Below are 23,255 nucleotides of genomic sequence, written 5' to 3'. Positions count from 1 at the left end.
AGTCCATTACCTTCTGCTTGTTCCACTCCACTATTTTCAGGTTTGCATGATTAGAAATTGTTAAAATCTTATTACTGTTTAATGTAATAAATTGGAAATTTACCAGTTCAGCAGAAGCTGACATATCATTATTGTATGAGTACTTTTTAATAAGCTTATAGAAAGTGCTAATTTATTTTAAATGCTTATTTTAAAAATAAGGTCTTATATCTATTTTTTAAAAATTTCATATAAGCAAAATTCTCAATGCCTTTAATTATTTTCAGTTAAATGGGCATAAAATTATAGTCTTTAAATATACTCATGTTTGACTAATTTCATTGTGAAAATGGAACATTTTTATAACATCAAGAATGGTGTAGTATTTAAGATAGAATTTCCTTACTATTATTGAGAAATTATTATGATAACACTTTTCAGGTGTTATTTTTCTGAAGAACTTCATAAATTTTAAATTCTCCTGAAGGATGAGTTGCCAACAGTGGTGAAATAAATAACCATTAAACTACTGTGATTTTTATCAGTGTCTTTTGGAAAGAGAGCTATGGAAAACGTGCTGGTGGGCCACCTGTACTTGAATTAATGATTTACTTGATCTTTTAGGCCCTGCTTTTGTACGCAGGGGGTGATTTTGATTACAATAATAATTGAAAATTTTGATTTACTTCCAGCTTTTTACTTGAATTCTTAAAGATCTGTGCATAATTCACTTTTATTGACAATGAGACATTTAAAGCAACTTACCTGATAGGGTGGATGGGCTGGATTGTCGGTATATATTCATTTTTCCCCCCCATGGATATCCCAAAGTATTATAAAGGGCAAATTACTTTCACATGTTGGATTTGTAAGGATGATCATGCCTCTGCTTTTTCAATGTGTGTGGAAACACCACTGTTTCTCCCGTCTATAATTCTGTCGTTAGTCTTGCCTGTAAAACACCATACACGCCGTAATACTATTACCATAAATAATAGTAAAGGAAAATGTGGGAGGTTTTGGCTCCAGTGTCATCAGTATGCTGTTGATCTCCGTTCTCTGTATCTTTTTCATCCAGCCCAGGTGGCAGGGTATAATTGCTTTTCCAGGCTTTAACCAAGATAGGGATATGGATGAAAGTGAGTTGGCTGCAAACCAACTTGATTAATGGAGAAATGCTTCTTGTTAGCCAAGGGAAGCATTTAGGGAAATAGGAAAAGGTAATGTATACACCACGTCCTGAAAATACATTTTTAATTCTTGCTGAAATGACTGGCTGTGTTGGCTTCTTGCTAATAACAGAGGTCTCTAGTACCATTTATTATTAATGATTCCATTGTAATACAAGTCTAACTGTGGTTTGTCTGTGCCTGACTCTAGTAATACATTCCTTCATCATTTTGCAAGTTATCAAAAATTATCTGTGACTACAGTGCATCTGTCTGCTTTTAGATTGTGTGAACTGTTAGCTGTAACTGACCCATGTGATTCCATGTACTCTGCATTTGTTGAAAATAGCAACAAATGTTTCTTAAAAGGTGTCAAGTCGTCAGTGATAATTCAGAAAATTCAGACTCATCCAGGAGACTATTATTTGATAGATTTGGTCTATTGTTTTTGTTCTGTCAGGTTACAAATGATTTGATGTCAAATACAGACATGAATATTAAAGAAGGTGTTTGTTTTCAAAGATTGTGAACAGTCTTTAGGCTTGATTTTACCTTTCTGAGTGTTGGTCCTGTAATGCTATTACCTTTTTTTTTTTTGATAGCATCCGACATGATGTCAGAGAACTTAACATGGTTTGCAGTTACTCTTAGAATTAGCTGCTCCTTCTGTTAGACACTCAGTCCCTAGTTCCTGAAATCTTCTTTGAAGGGCTGTTAGAACAGCAGTTTTGGTAGCCTGCCATCTGCCTGTGGAATTTACTGATCCGCTGGAGCTGGCATGTGGTAAATTTTAAGCCATGACCACCAGAAGTGTTTGTGTGACTCTCTGGTGACATATAAGTTGTCCTTGGTAGCATAGTTAGAATGTAGCATGGAATGTCATGATTTTGATGATCACAATTTAAAATGTGTAACTTGTACAATTCAAGTGTTCACATTTCTTACCTTTGCTTACTAAAGAGAAAGGCTTCTGGAGATCTGTAACTGTCTTCACATTATAATTGCTTTTATTCATATTTTATACACATTTTATACGTATACTTTCACTGGCTTTTTTTCAAGTGAGTTATAAAAATAACAATAAAATATGTAAATTATTAATAAATCTTAAATGTTGATAAGATATATGCTGTTATTTGAAATAACACTAGTAAGTGTATTTTATGTCAAAATTATATTATGTATGTTTCTTCATGAATGTTTATGTTTGAATAGGTGGTCTTAGTAGATTTTGCTCTTTATTGTTATGTTAAGTGGGAAATACTGCTTTTATTGGTTTTCTATCCAGCATAGCCATTACTGTGTACCTGAGATAAAACCACCAGTTAAGTTCTGTGCTATCATTTCACTGTGTCTGTGCCTTGCAGTTTTGGGGTTTGAAAGCTATAGATGAAAAGTTACAAATCAAGGATTTATCCAGGACTAAATCTAAAGAATATGGGCTAAAAATTCATGGTTTTATATATTGCTACTGGGAAAAGCACTTGCCCAGTGTAGTAGTTCAGTGTAGCTCTTCAGTCTTGAAAGAAATACTGTTACATCCACTGTAAGCAAAAGGGTAAACTGCAAATAATAGAAAACAATATTAAGCAGGTGTTTCACCCAAATTATGTGCGAGTTGACCTCTTCCTCTAGTATAAAGGAAAAGATACTGGGAAGTGAGGAATTCCTTCTCTTGTTCCCTCTGTTAAACTTATTAACTCTGTAGGTCTTCTGGAAAATGTGTCATTTTGTGTTTGGTCTGAAGGAGATGTTCTTTCATATAGAAAGGAGTTCCTTATTTGTTTTGCTACATCTTGTTGTGTTTTGCTAAGACAAGGGAAGTGCTGTGTTGTGAAATTGGTTCGCAGACTTAGTACCTCTGCAGGGATTGTCTGTGTAGTGGGTGATTAAGACATAAGTAAGTGTCTACAGCATCTGAAGTTCCTGTGATAGCCACTGCAGACCTGGGACAGGACTGAGTTGCCTAAACGTAAGTGCCTAATGCCATTCGAAATACAAAGGATACACGACACATCCTTATGGGGTAGTCATATCCTGGACATTGTAAAATGCACAGGAGACCTGTATCCTTCTGGAGTGGCATTCAGTCTGCCAGCAGTTAAACAAACCCGGCAATCAAGATCCTCAGCCACTAGGTGTGAATCTTACGATGATCTGAATTACTCTTTGTCTCCATCAGCTGTATTAAATGAAGTTTCTTCAGCTGCAATGAGAATTTGGACATCTATCAAGCCTTCATACACCTGCATGGGGGGAACTGTTTAGGAGCTCAGTTCAGCTGACAAACAGATGTATCTAGTGCCATTTAAGATGCCCTGCAGCATGTAGACATCTTGGTGGATTTGAAATGAGACCTACAGTAAATGGGCGAAGTGGGACTCATGGCCTTTCTGAGCAGCACTCGGAGGCCAGAACTCTGAAGTCATCCAGAATGACTCCAAGTACATATGTTTAGACAGCAGGAACGAGCTGAGGTTTCTTAACCTTGAGCTGAATACCACTCTTAAACCCTGTCTTCTGTAGCTTTGGAAAACCTAAAGGATTTTCAAAAGGAACAGTTGTATATAGATAGTACTTTGCTTTTTATAATTTATAACTATGTCCATCAGTAGTGTAGTTGAGTGTGACTTGAATGTTCTAGTTTTGTTTAAGAATATTATTCCTAACACAACCACATTTTTTTCCACTTTTGGAGGATTCCTTATTAATGTCATTTGTTGCCTTTTGAACTGCCAGTTCATCAGAATACTGCTCACTTGACAGAATTATTTTTTTAAAAAATCTTAATTTCTATTTTCTAAATAAAAGAGGTTTTTCTTACTATTTATTATTAGTATATTATATTATTATACTATTATATATTAGTACTTTATGACTTTTACCTTTACCATTTAAGTTCTCCTTGTAAACAGGACTAGATCAAACAACTGACCACTCCAGCAGCACAAGCATTTATAGTTTAGTTGAATTCCCTTGTTTGTAAAATCATCTTTCCTTTGTTTTCATATGAATGACTTTCATTTGAAGAGCCCTGCAACAATTTAAGAAGTGTGCTAGCAGATTAGAATTTAATAATTAATGGAAATTACAATGGAAATGTTAGGGCTGTTACTCTAGTGTAGAAATCTCTACAGTGAATTCTCAGTCAGTTCAGATTATCTTCTGATATAGGTAAATCACTACTCTTTCATGAGCTCACACAAACCCTCTAATAAAAGTTGTAAGCACAAATTAAATTTTAAAAGGTGGACTGAAGTAATACCTATAGATTTAATCCCCAGTAAATGAGTCATAAATATACTTGATCAGATCCAGCAGAGGGCATCCCATGAAGATGATGGATGGGTTGGAGCATCTGCCATATGAAAAGACGTTTGGGGAGCTGAGAGTATTTGGACTGGAGAAAAGAAGGGTTGGGGGATCTTATCAATATGTACAAATACCTAGTAGGGTGAATAAAGAAGACAAAGCCACTAACAGGACAAAGGCAATGGACACAGTCTGAAGTACAATAATTTCCGGTGAAAGATCGAAAAGTCTTTTTCTGTGAGGGTGTCAACACTGGAACAGGCTGCCCAGGAATCTCCATCCTTGGAGATACTCACAACCCAGCTGAACATGGTTCTGCACAACCTGCTTCGGTTGACCCTGCTCTGAGCAGTGGTGCTTGAACTAGATGATCTCCAGAGGTCAACAGGTCTGACCTCAACAATTATTTGGTTTATTCCAGATAAGTTAACTCTGCATTTAACTAATTTTATTCTGTAATGATTTATTGCATTAATGATTAATTGCATTTAATATTTTACCCTTCCATGGACAATCTCCATTTGATTGAATTATTTTTTGAAGTAGGAAGTCCAAAACTAGACACAGTATTTATACTCATTAAGTGCCAGGCTACTATTTTATCTATGACATCTCAGTTTATAGGTTAGGATCAGATTTGCCATTTCATTTTTTTTTTCTTGAGAGCATGATGTTATTTACTTATTTTCAGTTTGCTAATTTCCCAGTCCTTTTTTTATAGAGCTGTTTAGCCAGGTACATTCTATCCTCAGTTTTACAAGAATCTTTTTTGGGGGGGATCAAAATTATTACAATGGAGAAATATGATAGGACTTGTAAAGCACAACATGCAAAAATTCTTTTGATTAGTCAGCATCAGATATGGATAGTCATAAGTGTTTCTAATATATTGTTTTTATTGAAATGCATCTAGTATGTCAATGGAATTTTGTATTTTGGAATTTGAAATTTGGTCCTGTTGTCTAAAGCACTTGCAACTGCTTTGTTTGTGGTATGTCTGTGTTGCCATTCAGGTCATGCATATACAGTGATATCATAAGAAAAATTTACTTGATGAAAGATTCTCAAGTGTTGATGAGGGATTTTTTAGTCATGGTCCCTTTCTGGCTACTGTTCTCCCAGTCATGTTAGCAGCATGCAACAGAAGTTCCAGGATGAATACTCAGCTTATCTTTACTGAGGAATATTCACAGGTGTGCCCACTGTTTTCTGAATATCTGTATATAGTATTTATATCTCACAGGTGAATCTTCTCCATTTTCTCCCTAGTTAACTTAGGAATTAATAGATTTTATTTCTGCCTTCCAATAGTGTGAACTATATAAACAAGTCTCTGAGTACCACTTCAATCATTATTTGGTTATGTACTAAGATTTTAATTTCTTCCTCTTTATTTCCTCTATGTATTGTAAAGTTTAGAGACATCTATGTGTTCAGAAGATTGACCACTCTTTTCTTTGTTCTCCTTCCAGCAGTCATATTATTTATCTCATAAACTTCTCCTGGTTTTTGGGCATTTTTCCATCTCATTGCAGATATACATATGGAGTTATGATGCCACCTCCCTGCTGATCCTTATTTAAAACTGCTGTCCTAAATAATTCTTCCTTGTGCAAGATGGACCTACCTTTGTTCAATTGTCCTCTGTGCCAGACCACCACCTTGTGGAAAAAGGAAGCAGAGCTTCATCTTTGGTTAGAAAGACTGAAAATGCCTGAATCTCCAGATTCTTCTCCCTTACTTTCGGGTCCTTTCAGTTACTTTTGAGCAGCTCTGGGTAATATTTACCAGTGCTATTTTTGTCCATGTGAATGAACTTCATGGAATAAAAATCAGAAGGCTGAAGGAACCTCAGCACCTTTACTAGAAGTAGTGAAGCAGTGGCAGAGCTTAAAAAAGTGTGTTTATTTAATTTAATTACATTTATGGTTATTTTAACTAGATTATACTGTTCTAATTAAGAGTTACTAGGATTTTCTATAATAAACTTGAATTTTCAGCTATTTATAGTTGAAGGAGAATGTTTCCATACAGAAATTTGGCATTCGATGTCTCAAGCTGAATGGTTTGGTTTTGCTTTTCCTATTTTTAAAAAAATACTCTTTGGCTGCATTCTGTTTTGAGGGAAGCAATTTTTTTGTGGTTTTATATGCTTTTTGTTCTCCCTTGGCAAGGCTTGATACATGGAAAAACAAATTTTCCAGGCTCTTAGTCTTTTATGTCCACTATTTCCTTTTTGATACTTAAAACATGATACTTTGGTAGTCATTACTTTTTAACAGAGATACTGTATTATTCAATAAGCAGTAACCCCTAAGTATTTGCTATAACTACTTTTTATATTTTATTACATAAAAATACTTCATATAGTTCAATTTAGTAAGTATTTTTCCTGAAACAAAATCATATACCTGACCTGGTTAGTGTTTAATATAAGTACATGTGTATTTCTGCAAAGTTCACCTTTTTTTGATTCTCTTAAAATATAAAAACTGTTTTTCATTTTTCTGTTTATTTCTATTTATATTTTCTATTTATTATCTGTAGGCCATTTAATGCCGTACTTGAAGGTATTGAAATTCTCTAAATTTGTCTTATTGTTGTTTCTGAAAATCCGTCCTCTTACCCAAGGGCATGGTGCACATTTGAAATGCCCCAGTTAGAGTTTGGGGAACTCAGTTCTTCAATTCATGAAACCCAAGTGCTGGTTAAGGTCTAATACCATCTGGATAGTAAAGAGAGAAGGGTGTAAACTCTGCCCAAGTTCTTAAAGACTTCAGTGTGTTCTGTGCATTTGAAGCTTGGCTAGTGAATGCAGATGGCATTGAGCCTGGCACAGCAAGTGCCTTGTGGCTCAGGTGATTGCTTCAGATGTGATTTAAGTGATGTGCAAATATTCTGCAAGTGTGACACTGTGATCAGAATACTTCCCAGAAAGTACCTTCCTTTTTCTTGCCAACGGCATTGCCAAGTACCTATTTCTGTTTTGGAAGAATGTCCCAACAGCTAGTTACCAAGTACTCATTCATAGGACAGGTGAGACTCAGGTGAAGAGGTACTCCTTTACTCCTCTGATTCAACTCTGTGACAGAGAATAGAAAAATGTTAGAGTAATTTTAGCAGAAGATGGTACATGTACTCTTATAGTCTCCAGTTTGTTTCTGAGTTTTACTCTAAGCTGTCAGTTCATTAGTTTGAAGAATGTATGGATTTGTCTATAGTACTGCCTTGAGTTTCCATTATGTGGCCCTTGTGGGAGTCATCCCATATGTGGTTCTCAGTGTTGTGTTCAAGAACAGTGAATTCAAGTTGGGAGTGACTAGTGGACAGGATGGCTATGGAGAAAATCGGGGTCTGAGAGGCCTGGACTATGGCTCAAAGAAATTGTATGTCTGTAATATCACAGGTGGAAAATAAAACCCAATACTTGAATGTCTTTCTGCAATGTCCCTTCCAAACTTCTGTCCCATTCAAAATCCACAGGCTGCAGGTATCACTTGAACGGCTCTGTGAATGGCTACTGCACGTGCTGTAGCTGTGTGAACTGTTCTGTAAAGACAGGTACAGCTCTTTGATTTCAACAAAAGTGTTGCCACAGTAGGAACAGAGTCAGATTTACAAGATTTGGCCTAGAAATTGAACATTTTTGCCATTGAAGTTTTATGGACATTTTTCATGCTCTAAATTAAGCTTTGGTTCGCATAATCTGCTTTAGCTTCTTCTTCATTTTCCAGTCACAGGTTTACTCATAGCACACTTGTGGCATTTGTCTTGCAACAAGAAGGATCTGATAATCATGACATATCCCAGATTTATGCCCACAGTGCTGAGGCAGTGCCATATTTGTGAAAATAACTTAAGAGAAACAATATGCAGCAGATGTGAAGGTTTTACCTTCACATTTAAGTAGGTTTATACTGTCAGCGGGTGTGGGCTTAGCACGGCCTGACAGAGTTTCAACTTACCAGATGTTCCATGTGATCAAATAGATACTATACAGCTGTTTCCCATTCTTTTACTGGGCTCAGATAAATACACAGTAAATGCTCTGAAATATGTTTATAGTATTTTGGCGAGTCCTGCAGAAAACTACCCACAGGCACCAAGAACGTGGGGAGAAACCAAAGGTGCTCATAGGAATGCTCATTTTTCATTACTGTGAGGAGAAATTAGCAGCCGTTTTGTTGAAACAACCCTGATAATGCTAGCCAGGGAGGGATGAAATACGGCTTTTTCTGTTGTTTGTGGATGGTGTGAGATTAGTGGCTGTATTTATGGAGTGACTTTGGTTTGGGGGAGCTGCGACTCCCACGGGTATGAGCTGTCCCTGTGTGCTGACAGTGTCATCCTTCCAGTGGTGTTAAACTCCTGGGAGAGGTGGTGGGTGCAGTGGAGCAGCTACCCACAGGTAGCTCATGTTAATCCCAGCTCATGCTTTCAGAAACACTGGAATGGAGAACTGGTCTGGCTTCTGTATTCAGTACAATATAGAAAACAGGGCATCTCCAGAGCTCCTGGCAAGGCTGCCTGTGTCCCTCCTGTCCACTCCTCTGAGCACAGGAAGAGTGCCACAAGTTGACCATGGGATGTATTTTTAAAGACGCACAGCTTTTGGGGGTCAATCCAATCAACTGTTCTGAACTGTTTCAGGATTTAAAGACCCAGTTTACATTAACTGCCACACCTGTCAACTTGATTCAATAACAGAGCAGCTAAATATTAAAAAAAGAAGTTTCATTTCCCTTCATCTGCTTTTCTACTCTCATTTCTTCTTCCTCCCCCTCCAGTTCCCCATGCTCTCCTTAGCCCTTTGACCTTACTGCTGCCTTCCTTCCCTCCTGTCCCCATCAACTTCCTACCTTTCCAGAGCTGCCCTTACACCTGGAAGATTCTTCTTATCTACCGGAGGTCTTCTTTGCTCTCCTTTAAATCCTTTTTTAAAAACTTCATCCTCAGAGGAGTAACTTTCATCTTTCATTAATAATCTCTTCAACATTTCTTGACTGCTATGTTCTTTTCAGATTTATAGCCTAGTCTTGCAAATATTTACAGAGCTATTCAGTTAAACTGAGAACATTAAGTTAGAAGTTTGGAGGACTGGATTGTTCATTGTGAAGATTTTTGAAATGGGAATATTTTTCACTGTAAAACATAATGTTCATTTATGGTTCTATATACCTTTTTATAGTAAACATTTGTGGCCTCAGAGGAGCAGGGGAGCATTCACGCAGCTAACTTCTACTTTTGACTTTTATTCCCTAAATCAAGGTGTGGAAGATGTTCTCACAGATTTTTAAATGCCCTGAGCTAACTTCTGTTGACAATACGATGTTATATCCAGAATCATATGAGAGGACAAGTACAAGCTGTACGTTTGATCTTGGTGATCTCCATTGTTTTGTGTTTCAGTATTGATTTTTATTTCAGGAACCTCAAGCATCTGGACTACCTGAGTACATAAAGATTGTAGAAGTTGGGCCAAGGGATGGATTACAAAATGAAAAGGTAACTTTTCTCCTTTTTTTTTTTTTTGAGTACTTTGACATAGACATTAGTGTTATTTTCATTGTGTAGACCATGTACGTCCTGCTAATTAAGTTCCTTTCCTTTCGCACTATTAAATATATCTATTTCTTTACATATTGATAACTGTTTTCTGTATTAGAATAAAAGTGTATTCCTATTTACCCAGCTTTTAAATCATACAGTTTCTTTCTATACTTGGCTAACTAGCCTTTCTGTTACTTAACTGCCATTTCTTTTTCTGGAATTTGTCTTGCCAGTGAATAGCATTCTGTCATGGTGTACTTGGTAAACACTAACTATCTTTGTAACATGTGTTTGTGCTCCAAGTGCTAATATAGAAGACTAAAATGGATTTAATCATGCTTCCTGCTAAACAGACATGGGGGAAAAGTATTACTCTTCTGATAATATTATTTGCCTGAAGGGTGGTAGGGAAGCAAGGAAGAAGATTGAAAGAGACTGTAGGGTACATGTATCAAAACAGTCATCTGTTTCCACAAACAGGAGGATAAGCTCACATATATAATTGTTACTGATATCAAACACGTTAGTAGTACTACATTAGTAATATTAAATATAAATATTATTTATTCATAATATTATTAGTATAAACATGTTAATAGTATTAACAGAATAGAATTACTCTGCCTCAGCTGTAGAGCTTTTTCCTCACATTTTTCTCTGGTTGAATTGTTACTATTTCCTTTGCTACTTCTTTGCTAGATTAGTATTTGGTTAGTAACAAATAACTTTTTTAAAGGCCAGATCTATAACCAGTGACACAGAAGTGTCTCTTTTGTGATGGACAGAAAATGGAGTAGGATTGTGTATACCACCTAGTGCCTTCCTTATTCAGAAGTTTCCTACTGTCAGGAAACAGTAGAGTTATGATAAAATGTGTGAGTGGAGTTTGTTTAAAAAAAAAAAAAGTATTGATTATGTACTGAGAACATTTCACTTACAAAAGTTTCTTATCATATGAAATATTTTAGTAAAGTATTTCTCCATGTCTGTAGGTGATAGTCCCAACTGATATAAAAATTGAGTTAATCAACCGGCTTTCCAAAACAGGCCTGCCTGTAGTAGAAGTGACCAGTTTTGTTTCATCCAAATGGGTGCCTCAGGTATGTAAAATCATCTCCATTCAGAACTATTTCGATTTAAATGCCATTCCATTTATGTGACATTCAGTTGTAACTAGATATTTAGGATATAAATGACAAATCATTAATATAATTTAATGTTACTACTTCTTTTCTACTCTTCTAAAACTAATAATCACTGATGTAAAAAAGGAAAGTAGCATACCTTATTTTCTTTTTCCCTAAATGAAATGTAATTTTCCACATTTGGAAATGTGTTTGGATGATCTAAATTTGGGACTTTTTATATGGAGTAGTAGTTAGGCATGCTACTTATTTTGCAGTTCTAGCACTCTATCAGCAGCCACACTGAGTTTTGATGAATCATAATAATTTACTCATTGTTTGTCCAAAATTTTTATGTTTGGTACAACTTAGCAGAAACACTAGCCTTTCTGAAATCAGCAGCAAAACTGAACTGGCATTAGAAGTGCCAGTTTTTCATGTAAGATTTAACATTGCATATTTGGGTTTAGTCCTGAAGTATACTGTATAGGTCCTGTTTGTGCAAATTAATTATTCCCTGCAAGGAAGGAAGTAAGTCTATATAAGTGAGGAAATACTTGTCTATATAATTTAAACTGTTTTTCATGAAATTACACACTTGTTTGCACAGAAGCATTTGAATGGTTTATATTTAGTGAGGATCCCAAGTTATTTACAAATTAAAACATGAAACTAATTAATTTGAGTTCAGTTTTTAACATGTTTTTAACAATGTTTGTTGCACATCTGTCAAAATATATATAAAGTTTTATATTTTAAACTGAGAGTACATCCAGGGCCTGGACTGTATTTTACAGCTTTTATCTGAGAAAAACATAGTATGGTCATGCTTATTCATGAGTTAGCAAAGCAAACTGTACAGCACTCTGAGAGACGCCTTTGATTTATTTCAGTGTTCTCGGGATCACGAGGGAATAGTCTAGAAGAAGGATAATAGGAAAGGGGAAGAGTGACAATGCAGAATTTCTTTGGCATCAATGCAGGGGCAATGATATTGTATCTGTTAAAGGTGACCAAGTTAAGATTTTCCAAATGTCATCAAAATTTGGCAGTAACTGCAACAAAGACTTATGTAGGTTTTTAAACATTATAAGAGAAAGTCTAAAGCAAAGGTGTATTTCTTCCTTTCTTGTTTAATTATTTCCTTCTCCTGTAAGCCATTAGAAGTACCAAATTTAGCATGAGTTTGTCATGTCTAAACACTTTGTTTTAATGGCTTAATTTGTGCTTAAAATTTTTTTTTATTTAAAAAATAAGATTATATTGCATTGATAGAGAGTGCAGTCTTGACTTTGTCTTTTCTTTGCTCCTTTTTTTTTTTTCATGGGTCATGGGAACAGAATTCACGGTTATGTTTAGATCACTCATTCACTTCTTTTTTTAGTATTTTAAAGTTTTTTTATGGTTTCCAATCCGCTGTTGTTCTTGGCAGAGATTTTTTTTACTGAAAAAAGCTGCAAGAAAAAGTTCCACAGTAGCAAGGTGCCATGTAAAACAGGATCCCACACCTATAACCTAAACGGCCAAAAATTATAAATACCTACCTTTAGGAAGCTTATTTTAAAAGAAATTTGGAAAAGAAATATTTTATTACAATTTAAAATCTTGTAACGTGAAATATGTGTAAAGATGGGATTTTACTTACAGGAAAAATAGTAATGGGACAGATTTAATACATATAATATTTTTTTGGATCTGGCAGGTTTATACTGGTTGAAAAAGTGTCACTTTGGTTTTCTGGTGTATTTTAAGTCAGGCTGTAATTGTGAGGTGTGGATTTAGTTCCAGTGTTTGCCATTTAATGAATCATTTGGTTTCAAACATTCTTCCTTGTCCTGAGAAATGTAGATACTATTTATATAAAATTAAGGAAAAATTGTTCTTAAAAAATTAATGTGTTAACAAAGGTTTCTTTGTGAGGTTATCAGACTGATTTAGTTTAAGTAGAAGCAGATAGAAAAAGTTGCCTTGTGCTATCACTTGTTTCCTGATGAGAAATTAGTTGTCTGACTTTTAGACACTTTTCCTATCCACTTCCTTATAGATATGTTGGGCTTACATTTGAGGAGGCATACGTGAATTTTTCTGATATTTTTAATCCATTAATTTTCAGAGTAGGAAACCAGTGACAGGAAGATTCCAGGTTGCCAGTAGTATTCTCAGTTAATAATGTGGTGTAATTTAATATCATGTATTTAGAATTGTGGTACTGCATAGCTATCAATAAGGTATCTGCTGAAAGTAAGACGTAATGAAAGCTTTGTAGTTCATATATCTTTTCATATGGTACTTCTCAAATGACTTTTCACCAGTGCGGAAAGAATCAGAAATCCATTTTAATATTGTTTTCTCGAGAGATTTGCTTTTATGAGAGCTAATTTAAAAACTAAACACTATTCATTTTTTAAAACTCAAAATCTTTAAGACATGAAATAAGAGGGATATGTTTTATTAACTGTGTTGTTTTCAGGAATGCACACCATTGAAAAATATTCATTTTCCATCCACTTCTTTCAGGAAAATGTGCTTACCTAAATAACCTGTTTTGTATTACATCAATAAGTCTTTCATTCATCTTGATTAGTACATGTAGTATGTTTAAGCTTGAGTGTGAATGAGAAAAATGTAAAAGTGTCTTAAAAAGGCAGTTTCTTTTGTGAGGGGAGACTAAGGAAAACAAATCCTTGAATAAAGTAATGCTCTGATCTTTGCTATAGTGAAGAAGTATTTTCTTCCTTAGAAAGAAACTTCTAAATATATTAAAATGCTACACTAGGCAGACAGTTGGATTTTGCTATATTTTTTTAGGGATAGACTTGTGTTTAGTCTTTTCAAATATGCTGATTACAATTTGAGTATTTGAAGTTCAGTTATGCTTAACATTGTGAAGTTGCATTTATCAGAGTGCTGAAGTTTTCAAGATTTGGATGTTGTTTAAATGTCAGTTATTCTGTTAATTCCATCTGTTGAGTCCAGTGAGGTAAGATTAAAGTTGCTATAACAGTTGATGAACAGCATGATCACAAGCCTGTCAATTTATGATGCAAATTATATTTTTACAGATACACACAAAAAGAAATCATAGCTCCAATCCTATAATCATAGAGATCTGAAAAGATTGCAACTCAAATGCTTAAAAGTTAAGAAATTAAAAAAGGAGTACTTGCGCAACATCAGTTTAACCCCTTGGTTGTTAGACTTTTTGTATGCACTGTAAAAGTAATGAAGGCAAACCCACAGTCTAGGCCACTTTCTGTTTAGCTGTATAAAATCAGAAAATGACTGCTGATCAATACAAATTATTTATGTATTTTAGATGGCAGATCACAAAGAAGTAATGAGGGGCATTGAGCGGCATCCTGGAGTCCAGTATCCGGTTCTCACGCCTAATCTTCAAGGTTTTCATTCTGCTGTAAGTGCCTTCATAGATATTCACTTCAGTACCATAAACTAGCTATTTAATCTTAGAAATAAGTTAATTGAAAAGTCTCAGTTTTCATTATGAAAAATGAGCAAATATTCAGAGTGATATTACGCTCTATGTATGTATATTTTGATGGAAGTGATGATCAGTCTTTTTAAGTTCCTTTAAAATATGCTTGTATATAAAAAGTGCTTGTATATGAAAAGTTTGCCCTAGAAAAGTTTCTGAAGAGTGTCTGCTTATTAGAAAGTACTGAAGAAGAATGAGGATGTGAAAATGCTTTATAGCAATTCTGCATTTCATTTTGGTAGGGTTTTAAAGTTTAAATTATTTCAGTTCATACAAAATAAGTACTCAAAATTATAGACTCGAAGTGTTTGGAAGTGTGAAAATAGAGCATTTCAGTCTTAAAACTTATACATTGATAGTCCAATCTTTGCATTTTTTTGTTTTCTGAAAATTCTTAATATTTCTGTGTTTCTGTCCTGATATAGGACAAACTGTATTTGGAAAGTGTACTTCTTGGTGGATATTTGTGGTGTAGTCTATCATTCAGTTCCTATACTGCATATGAATGAAACAGAATCCTGTGCATAGTCAACTTAGCTATCAATAGTCAGCTTATAGTGCCATGACTTTGTCTCAATGGTAGCTTGTATGAGTAGAATTAATTGTGCTATATATGTATACAGTATATCTCGATACTGTATTTGGTGATATAATGAAAGGAAAACAATTAAGAAATAATTGTAGGTGATTCCTCCACTCTTTCTTGATGATATTTTTTCCCCCTCTGTTTGAAAGAATATTTGTCCCTGTAAGAGTTGCTGAAGCTTAGACCTTATCCTGCAGAAGCAAAGACTAATCTTCATCCCTTTTCATAAAACAAGAGTATTATTCTCACTGGAGAATGAGAATTAATTAATTAACTCTTCTCCTAAGCTTAAATATTTTATTCTCCTATCATTTGTCTTTCAGCCTTCTAGTTTGCCTCATGTTAGTTGATTTACTCAGTACAAGCTCAGGCTTATTGCCCTTTGAGTTAAGTCACCACATTTACACATTTTCTAGGCTGGTGTTTGCTCTGAGACTTTCTCAGCAGGCTCTCACATACACATTTTCCATATTATCCATAGCAACTATGACACCAAGACCAGTGGAGCCCTTGATCCTAGAGCTGCTCTAACAAAGAAATCTCTATTAGTTATTGTTGTTGCTTCTAGACACATGCCCACAGAGAGCTTTCCCAAGCATGGGAATGACTTCCTGGCATTTGGGAGGAACAGACTGTGCAGGGGATGGATATTTCGGAGTTGATATATGATCTTTCCCTTTTCTGAAAAATAAAATATAAGTATCAATAATTGTTATTTTTATAGTTGGTTCATGTGATTTCCTGCATCTTATTACCTTTATCATTTATCAGTTTAAAAACATGTTTACCTAATTGGCTAGAAGAGGAAGGAAATAACCATAGTGAATGAACTCAAAATTTGATTCAATCTGTCTGTGTGTGATAGCTTAAAAAAATTTGAATTAAACTTATATTTTAGATATGGATAATATACTTAATGTACTTTAAAATTCTGGAGTATTGTACAGAATTAAGTGCTTGATCTAATATTTAATATAGTGTTATGATGCTGTTTTATTGAAATGTATTTTTTAGATTGCAGCAGGAGCTACAGAAGTCTCAGTATTTGGCGCAGCATCTGAATCTTTTAGCAAAATGAATATTAATTGTTCAATTGAAGAAAGCATAGAAAAGTTTGAAGAAGTTGCTAAATCTGCAAGGAATATGAATATTCCAGTGCGTGGGTAAATATAAAGATTCTAAAGTAATACAGAATTATTGGAGTTACTGTTACAGGGGGTTTGATATCAGTAGAAAAGTATACTACCAAATTTTTACATTTTAGATGACTTGTAATAATAGTCTTTACTGTGATTTTTTTTCAAGATTGAATATATTTAGTAATTTATGCATTTTTAACTAGTAATGGTGACTACTTTTCTTTGGAAATTGAAAAAAATTGTGTTTATAAGATACCTGTTTTATTATACAAATTTATTTTTATCATCACAGGTGACATAATAAAATTTATTTTATGTTGTTGCATATAACACTTGCCTGCACCTTGGAAAAATACCCTACATACATTTTTTTTTTGTAGCATTCACAATATATATCACTTCATATGCTGTGTCATCAAGGTGTAAAAGTGAGAAAACAAATTTACTCCTAAGAAAAAAATTATTCTCTATATGAGTTATTCTGAAAACCCTGGTATTGAAGTTTTTAGAGTTTCCAGCACATAAAAGTCTAGAATTGTCCAGTATTTATTTTTTTCTCTGAAGTACTTTCTTTTAAACTTAAAATAATCCTGAATGGTACTTACTCTTGAACAGTATTTGTTTTTCATTTCCATTTTCTTTTGCATCACACAGAACTACTTACTTAAGATTATTTGCAAAGGTCCTTCTCAATGTGGAAGGGCGTACAAAGGTTCAAGGAGAAACTCAACAGTGAGATTCCTTGAGGATTACTAGTAATGCAAACTACATCATGCTCAAAAAATACCTGGATGTGAAAATAGATAGAGGTAGATATCTTAGAGCCTAAGTGCTTGAAAACCTGTCTGGGAATAAATACTGGGATCTCTCTTTGCTCCAGAAATGGTGATGGGGTAATGCTACTGCACGCTTTTTTTCACAGCAGCATGGTTGTTTGGGCATTTGTCTTGAGAAAGGGAGATCTGACTTCTAGTTATACCTCACCCACAGAGAATCACAGAGTAACAGTATGGTTTAAGTTGAGAGAGGGACCTTTGGAGATCATCTTGTCCAACCCAAGAATTTGGGGGTTGACAGAAAGCTCTATGTGAGCCAGCAGTGTGCACTCACAGTCCTATCTGTACCCTGGTCTGCATTAAAAGAAGAGTGGCCAGAAGGTTGAGGGAGATGATTCTGCCTCTTTTTTCCACTCTAGTGAGACCCAACCTGAAATATTGTGTACAGTTCTGGTGCCCTCAACATAAGAAGGACATGGAACTGTTGGAACAGTCCAGAGAGTGGCCACAGAGTTGATAAGGGGACTGGAGCAGCTCTCCTATGAAGACAGGCTAAGAAACTTGGGGCTGCTCAGCCTGGAGAAGAGAAGGTTACATGAAGACCTCATAGCAGCCTTCCAATTTTGGAAGGGGGCCTGCGTGGAAGCCAGAGGTGGACTCTTTGTCAGGAACTGTAGTGGCAGGACAAGGGGGAAAGGTTTCAAACTGAAAGAGAGTAGGTTTATATTTGATATTAGGATTAAATTCTTTACTGTGAGGGTGGTGAGGCACTGGAGCAGTTGCCCAGTGAAGTTGTGGATGTCCCATCCTTGGCAGTGTTAAAGGCTGGGTTGGATGGGGCTTTGAGCAACCTGGTGTAGTGGAAGGTGTCCCTGTCCATGACAGTGGGGTTGGAACTAGATGATCTTTAAGGTCCTTTCCAAGCCAAACCATTCTATGATTCTATGATTTTCACACACGCAGAGCCAACCAAGGATAGCTCATAAACGCGTGGGTTCTTTTCCTTAGCCTGGTTGTGTTTCAGATGGAAAATCACTGAATAAAGAAGCAAGGACATTCACCGTATTAAGAAACAATAACTTGTACTAGAGTTTAAATACTCTTCCTAGCTGCTAATCTGCCAGGTAGTAAGTTAGCCTGCCTGAGTAACTTCTTTTACAAGAGGTCTGTTGTTTAAAAGCTCTCTGCCACTACTGTTTGTCACATTTTTCCAAAACGAAACTCTGAGCTGAGAGCATAACTAGCAATTTGAGTTCTCCAGGAGGATTAAACCCAGGAATGTGTGGCTTTATTAATATAATAAATAAATAAACCCACACGACCCAGTTGGTTGGAGTCCCAACAACCAAATCCGTTTATTGGAAGCAAACAGCATCTTTTATATGCACTTTAAAACAACATGTGATTCTCTTAACCAACCACCATGGGATTTGCTACTGCCCATGTGTATTTGAGTACATTTGGGACTACATCTCCCAGGGTGCCTCATCCAACATCCCTAAAACACGTCCCTACATCTACCTCGGTTTTATTATTAAGACGAATCATAGAACACTGCAAGTAATAGAACAGTACATTTTTAAACCTTGTGAAACCTTTAACAATTACCACTGTATCACAGTGACCCAGCTCACTGCCTCACCCTGCTTCTTTAACAGACCTACTTATTAGAATTTCCCTCTTTAACCTTTTGAACCTGCTTGATATAAACTTGAACCTTTATTTTCCTAAGGGGTGTAGAGTAACTGGGATAAACAACAACTTTATCGATCTGAGGGTTTTTTATAAAACTGAGTGGTACTTATGTAACTGGGAGAAACAAGAAACATTAACCTTTATTTGTCTGAGGGTTTGTGTAGAACAGGGAAAATTCCACTTTATTTCGACAACAGGGTTTATTGGGAGGTAAACATTATGAATTGAATTCTTCTAATGTGACCATGTGGCTGAGGTAGTGTTACCTTTTTAAGGCTTAAAGTGCTTGTACTCTCACACAGTTCTCTTTCATTCACTCATAACACACTCACACCAGCAGCCACCTCATTCTTTCTTCACATGCACACTTATGGCTTTTAATAAGATTCTATATTTTTGCCACACTGGTCATTTTCAGTAGTAAACATCAGTTATGTGTCTTTATCTGCAGTCTCTTCCACTATCAGTCTGGTTCTTGCTGCTGCTGTGAGGGTGTACCGTAGGATTTGACACACCTGGAAGGAATCCATTTTAATTCTTTATCTGTAGATATGCACGCATACCCCCTCCCCCATGTCACGAGGTCCGCCGGTCCCATCCATTGCCCTGATATTAAGTCTTGTATCATGACCAGTGGTTTGGGAGACGAAAATGCCTGAGGTCTGTGTTGTCTCTCATACCTACTTTTCTCTGCACTGTCACAATTTAAAAAATTTATGACATATGTTGCCTTCCACAGATGTTCCTGTGGACTACAGATGGACTCCCCCTTTCTTTGTCTTTTGAGCATGTCTTTTAGGGTACGGTGTGCTCTATCTACCATAGCCTGTCCTGTGGGTGAATGTGGTATGCCTGTGGACTGAGAGATTCCCCAGTCTGTTAGGAAAGTTTCGACCTTTGCTGAAATGTATGCTGGAACACTGTCAGTTTTGATCTTTTTTGGGGTCCCTAGTGTTGCAAAGCAGTTAAGCCAGTGCCTTATGACATCTTTTGCCTTTTCCCTGGTATGTGCAGTGGCAGTTATGTATCTGGAGTGTGTGTCGACTGTAACATGAACATAACCAAACTCAGCTATGTGTGTAATGTCTGTCTGTCACACCTCATGAGCTATCAGTCCTCTGGGGTTAACTGCTTCCTAGGATGGCATTGGAGTAATTTGTTGGCAGTCTGGACATGACATGACTATGTCTCGAGCCTGACTGAGGGTGATTTGAAACTGTCTCTTCAGAGAACATGTGTTCTGGTGGAAAAAAGAATGAGACAATTTAGCTTGCTCGAGAGTTCTAGGCACTGTAGTAAACATAGCTGCTGCATCAGCTCTTTGGTTCCCTTCTGCTATAGGCCCCAGCATTTCTGTGTGTGACCTAACATGCATTATGTAGAAATCAAATGTTCTGTGGTTAACAAGAACCCATACAGTACGTATTTCAGCAAGTAAGTGTGGATTAGCAACATCTCGAAGGAAGGAGGCCTCGAGACATGAAACCAAACCTGCTGCATAGCATGAATCTGTAACAGTGTTAATTGGCTGATCAGGAAACAGTTCAAAGGCAATACGAATAGCTGCAAGTTCTAGGACTTGTACTGAACCATGGCTTATGGTCTGTACTGCCACGGCCTGAGGGTAAAAGGAATAAGGATGCGACACTGCACAAAAAGGGTTCTGACACAGTGGAAGGTCAGGGTGCAATGGCCAGTTTATTGGGGGAAACAAGGATTTTAAGGTTTGGGCAAGAGGAGGTTCCACAACTGGGGCGGAGCATGGGATTGACAACTCAGGGCAGAATGGGATTGGGGAATAGGAGAAAGATGGGTGGAACTTTGGAGTATCCAGGGGAAAGGACCAATGGTAGCTCACTCTGCACTGCGGCATCCATCAGCCAATCAGTGAGAGATGAGCGGGAAAACCAGGGGAGAACAAGGGAGTAAACAACTTATGGCGGGAAAAATGTGAAGGCAAGTCCAGGCAAGCCCTGAACAGTATAAACCAAGGGGAATTAACATGGGAGTACATTAAACTTGGTATAATGCTGGGGGATAACGAGAAAGTCCGTGGAGTAATAGTCTTTTCAGGCCCCATACAAGTCCTTCCAGGTCTTGAATCGTTCCCAGTCAGTTCGATAATCCTCCTCACTGTACCTCCTTTTCCCACTGTCCTGTGGCAGGGTTTACCCACGTCAATACAGCCTTTTTGGACTGTCCAGATGCATCGGTAAAAACCGTGAGGCCTTTTACTGGCTGGTGTTGGCATTTGCATGTGGCTTTTAAGGGTAGGTTACCTATTTCTGCCCAAAGTCTGTGTTTAGAAAAGTGAGTGGAAATGTCACCGTCATAGCCTGCCAAGGCTGCCTGGAATCCTGCATCTTCAGCCAGTAGCCAGTCAAGGTTGTCCTTCGTCGCTGGGATGTAGATGGTCACTGGATCCTGTCCATTCAACTCCTGTAGACGTCCTCTGCCTTTAATGACAAGCTTAACAAACATTTCATTAATTGTCCACACAGTCTTTGGTGGTGAGTGGGGCAGAAACAGCCACTCCAGGATCCTCAGTGGATCTGATTCAGCCTGGTCCCACTGAAACAAAACTGCAAATGGCTGGAACCTGCTAGGAACAAGTGCAAGGCAGGTGTGAAGTTCAGGGTTTCTCCTTCTGCTTTGTCTGCTCTCGATTGCCTGAGAACATGTCTTTAATGCCTGCTTTGCCTCTGTGGTCAAGGACAGACTAGATGTTAAGTCTAGATCACCTTTCAGCAGCTCAAAGAGGGGGTGCAGTTCCTCTCTGGTCAAGCCTAAGATAGGCCTTAACCAGTTGATGGCTCCTAAAAATTTCTGCAAGTCATTTAAGGTTAAAATGTCCTTTATCTTAATTGTCAGTGACTGGGGTGAGATTTCTTGCTGCATGATCCTCCATCCAAGGTAGGTCCAGGTTTGAGAGCGTTGGATCTTCTCTGGACTGACCTGCAACCCTGCTTTTTGGACAACATTAGTCAGAGCAGTTATAACAGTTTGTAACTCAGTCTCTTTGGCCATGGCGACTAAGATGTCGTCCATGTAATGGTAAATAATTGCTGAGGGGTGAAGCTTTCTGACACGGTGGATAGCCTTTGCCACTGCAGTCTGACAAATCGTCGGACTGTTACGCATCTCCTGAGGCAAAACAACCCAGTGGTACCTCTACATGGGCTCTGCATGGTTTAAAGCAGGGATGGAGAAAGCAAAGGGTGGTGCATCATCAGGGTGTAGGAAGATGGTGAAAAAACAGTCCTTTAAGTCAATTACCATTAAAGGCCATTCTGCTGGAAGCATAGCAGGTGAGGGGAGTCCTGGTTGCAATGCTCCCATTAGTTCTATGACTGAGTTAACTGCTCTTAGGTCATGCAGCATCCGCCATCTGCCACTTTTCTTTGGAATGCAGAACACTGGAATGTTCCATGGACTGGAGCTTGGCACTGTGTGTCCTGCATCTAGTTGCTCTTAGACTAGGTCTCTTAGGTGAACAAGCCATTCCCTTTTCAGGGGCCATTGATTTACCCATATAGGGTCATGAGTTTTCCATGTCAGCCTAATGTGTCCTTGGAACAGCTGGTTAATGGCCCTCAGTGAAAATCCTGAGCATCTGTAGTTGCAATTTGCATGACAGTGCCAAATTGGCCTAGCACATCTCTTCCCCACAAAGTGCATGGAATAGGAGCAAAAAAAAGGAGCTATCTTGGCAACCTGTCCCTCTGGCCCCAACACTGTGCGTATTTGTGCACTCTGCTTAGGCCTCTGCATGCGTCCAATCCCTTGGAGAGACGAAGCAGGAAATACAGTGGGCCAGTCAGCTGGCCACTCAGTGTCTTTGACAATAGTAACATCTGCTCCTGTGTCCACCAAGCCTTTGAATCTGCATCCGTCTATCTGATAAGTCATCATTTGTTGTGCCACAGAAATTGTTTTTGCTCAGAATATTTGAGGCTCACCTGTGCTCCTGAAAGCCCCCAAGCCCCTTTCTCCCTCCCCAGCTGGTGACATGCTGCAAAAGGGGATTAACTGGGCAAGCCGTTGTCCCTCAGGTATGTAACAGGGAGGCACTGGGGTCCTTGCCATGATTTGTATCTCACTATGACAGTCAGAGTCAATCACTCCAGGTAAGACAAACCCATCCTGGTGGTTGACGATTGTCTGATTAGAAGGGCATGGACTCCTGGGCCTAGGGGTCCCCAAAGTCCTGTGGGGAGCAACACTATGGCAGCAGATGTTAAAGTTACTGGCTCTCTGGAGGCCAGGTCCAACCCAGCACTGCCAGAGGTGGCGGCGAGCAGATCGCTAATCTGTTTTCTTGGGCCGTATTTATTTGCTGGACCGGGGTGCGTGGCTTCCCATTCTGTTGTTATATCGACTTTTGATGAGCTGTCATTGCTGTAGCAGTTCCTCTCTTAAGGGGATTGGAGAT

At 37.4% G+C, this 23,255-nt stretch overlaps 1 protein-coding gene across 2 annotated transcripts in view; it reads left to right on the top strand.

Moving 5' to 3' along the window:
* The window catches only part of HMGCLL1 (3-hydroxymethyl-3-methylglutaryl-CoA lyase like 1), a 72,752-nt gene that overhangs the window by 9,817 nt on the left and 39,680 nt on the right, over nt 1-23,255 (top strand). For both annotated transcript variants that reach the window (XM_027730547.2, XM_027730546.2), the window contains exons 2-5: nt 9,888-9,965; nt 11,003-11,110; nt 14,451-14,546; nt 16,228-16,376. In XM_027730547.2, coding sequence (XP_027586348.1) covers nt 9,888-9,965; nt 11,003-11,110; nt 14,451-14,546; nt 16,228-16,376 — 431 coding nt within the window. The remainder of the gene's footprint in view (nt 1-9,887; nt 9,966-11,002; nt 11,111-14,450; nt 14,547-16,227; nt 16,377-23,255) is intronic.

Source organism: Pipra filicauda, unplaced genomic scaffold, assembly GCF_003945595.2.
Source record: "Pipra filicauda isolate LSUMZ 115617 unplaced genomic scaffold, ASM394559v2 scaffold195_size2193078_pilon, whole genome shotgun sequence".
NCBI classification, from domain to species: Eukaryota; Metazoa; Chordata; class Aves; order Passeriformes; family Pipridae; genus Pipra; species Pipra filicauda.
Note: the sequence above shows the minus strand (reverse complement) of the source record. Positions and strands in the feature narration are given on the sequence as shown.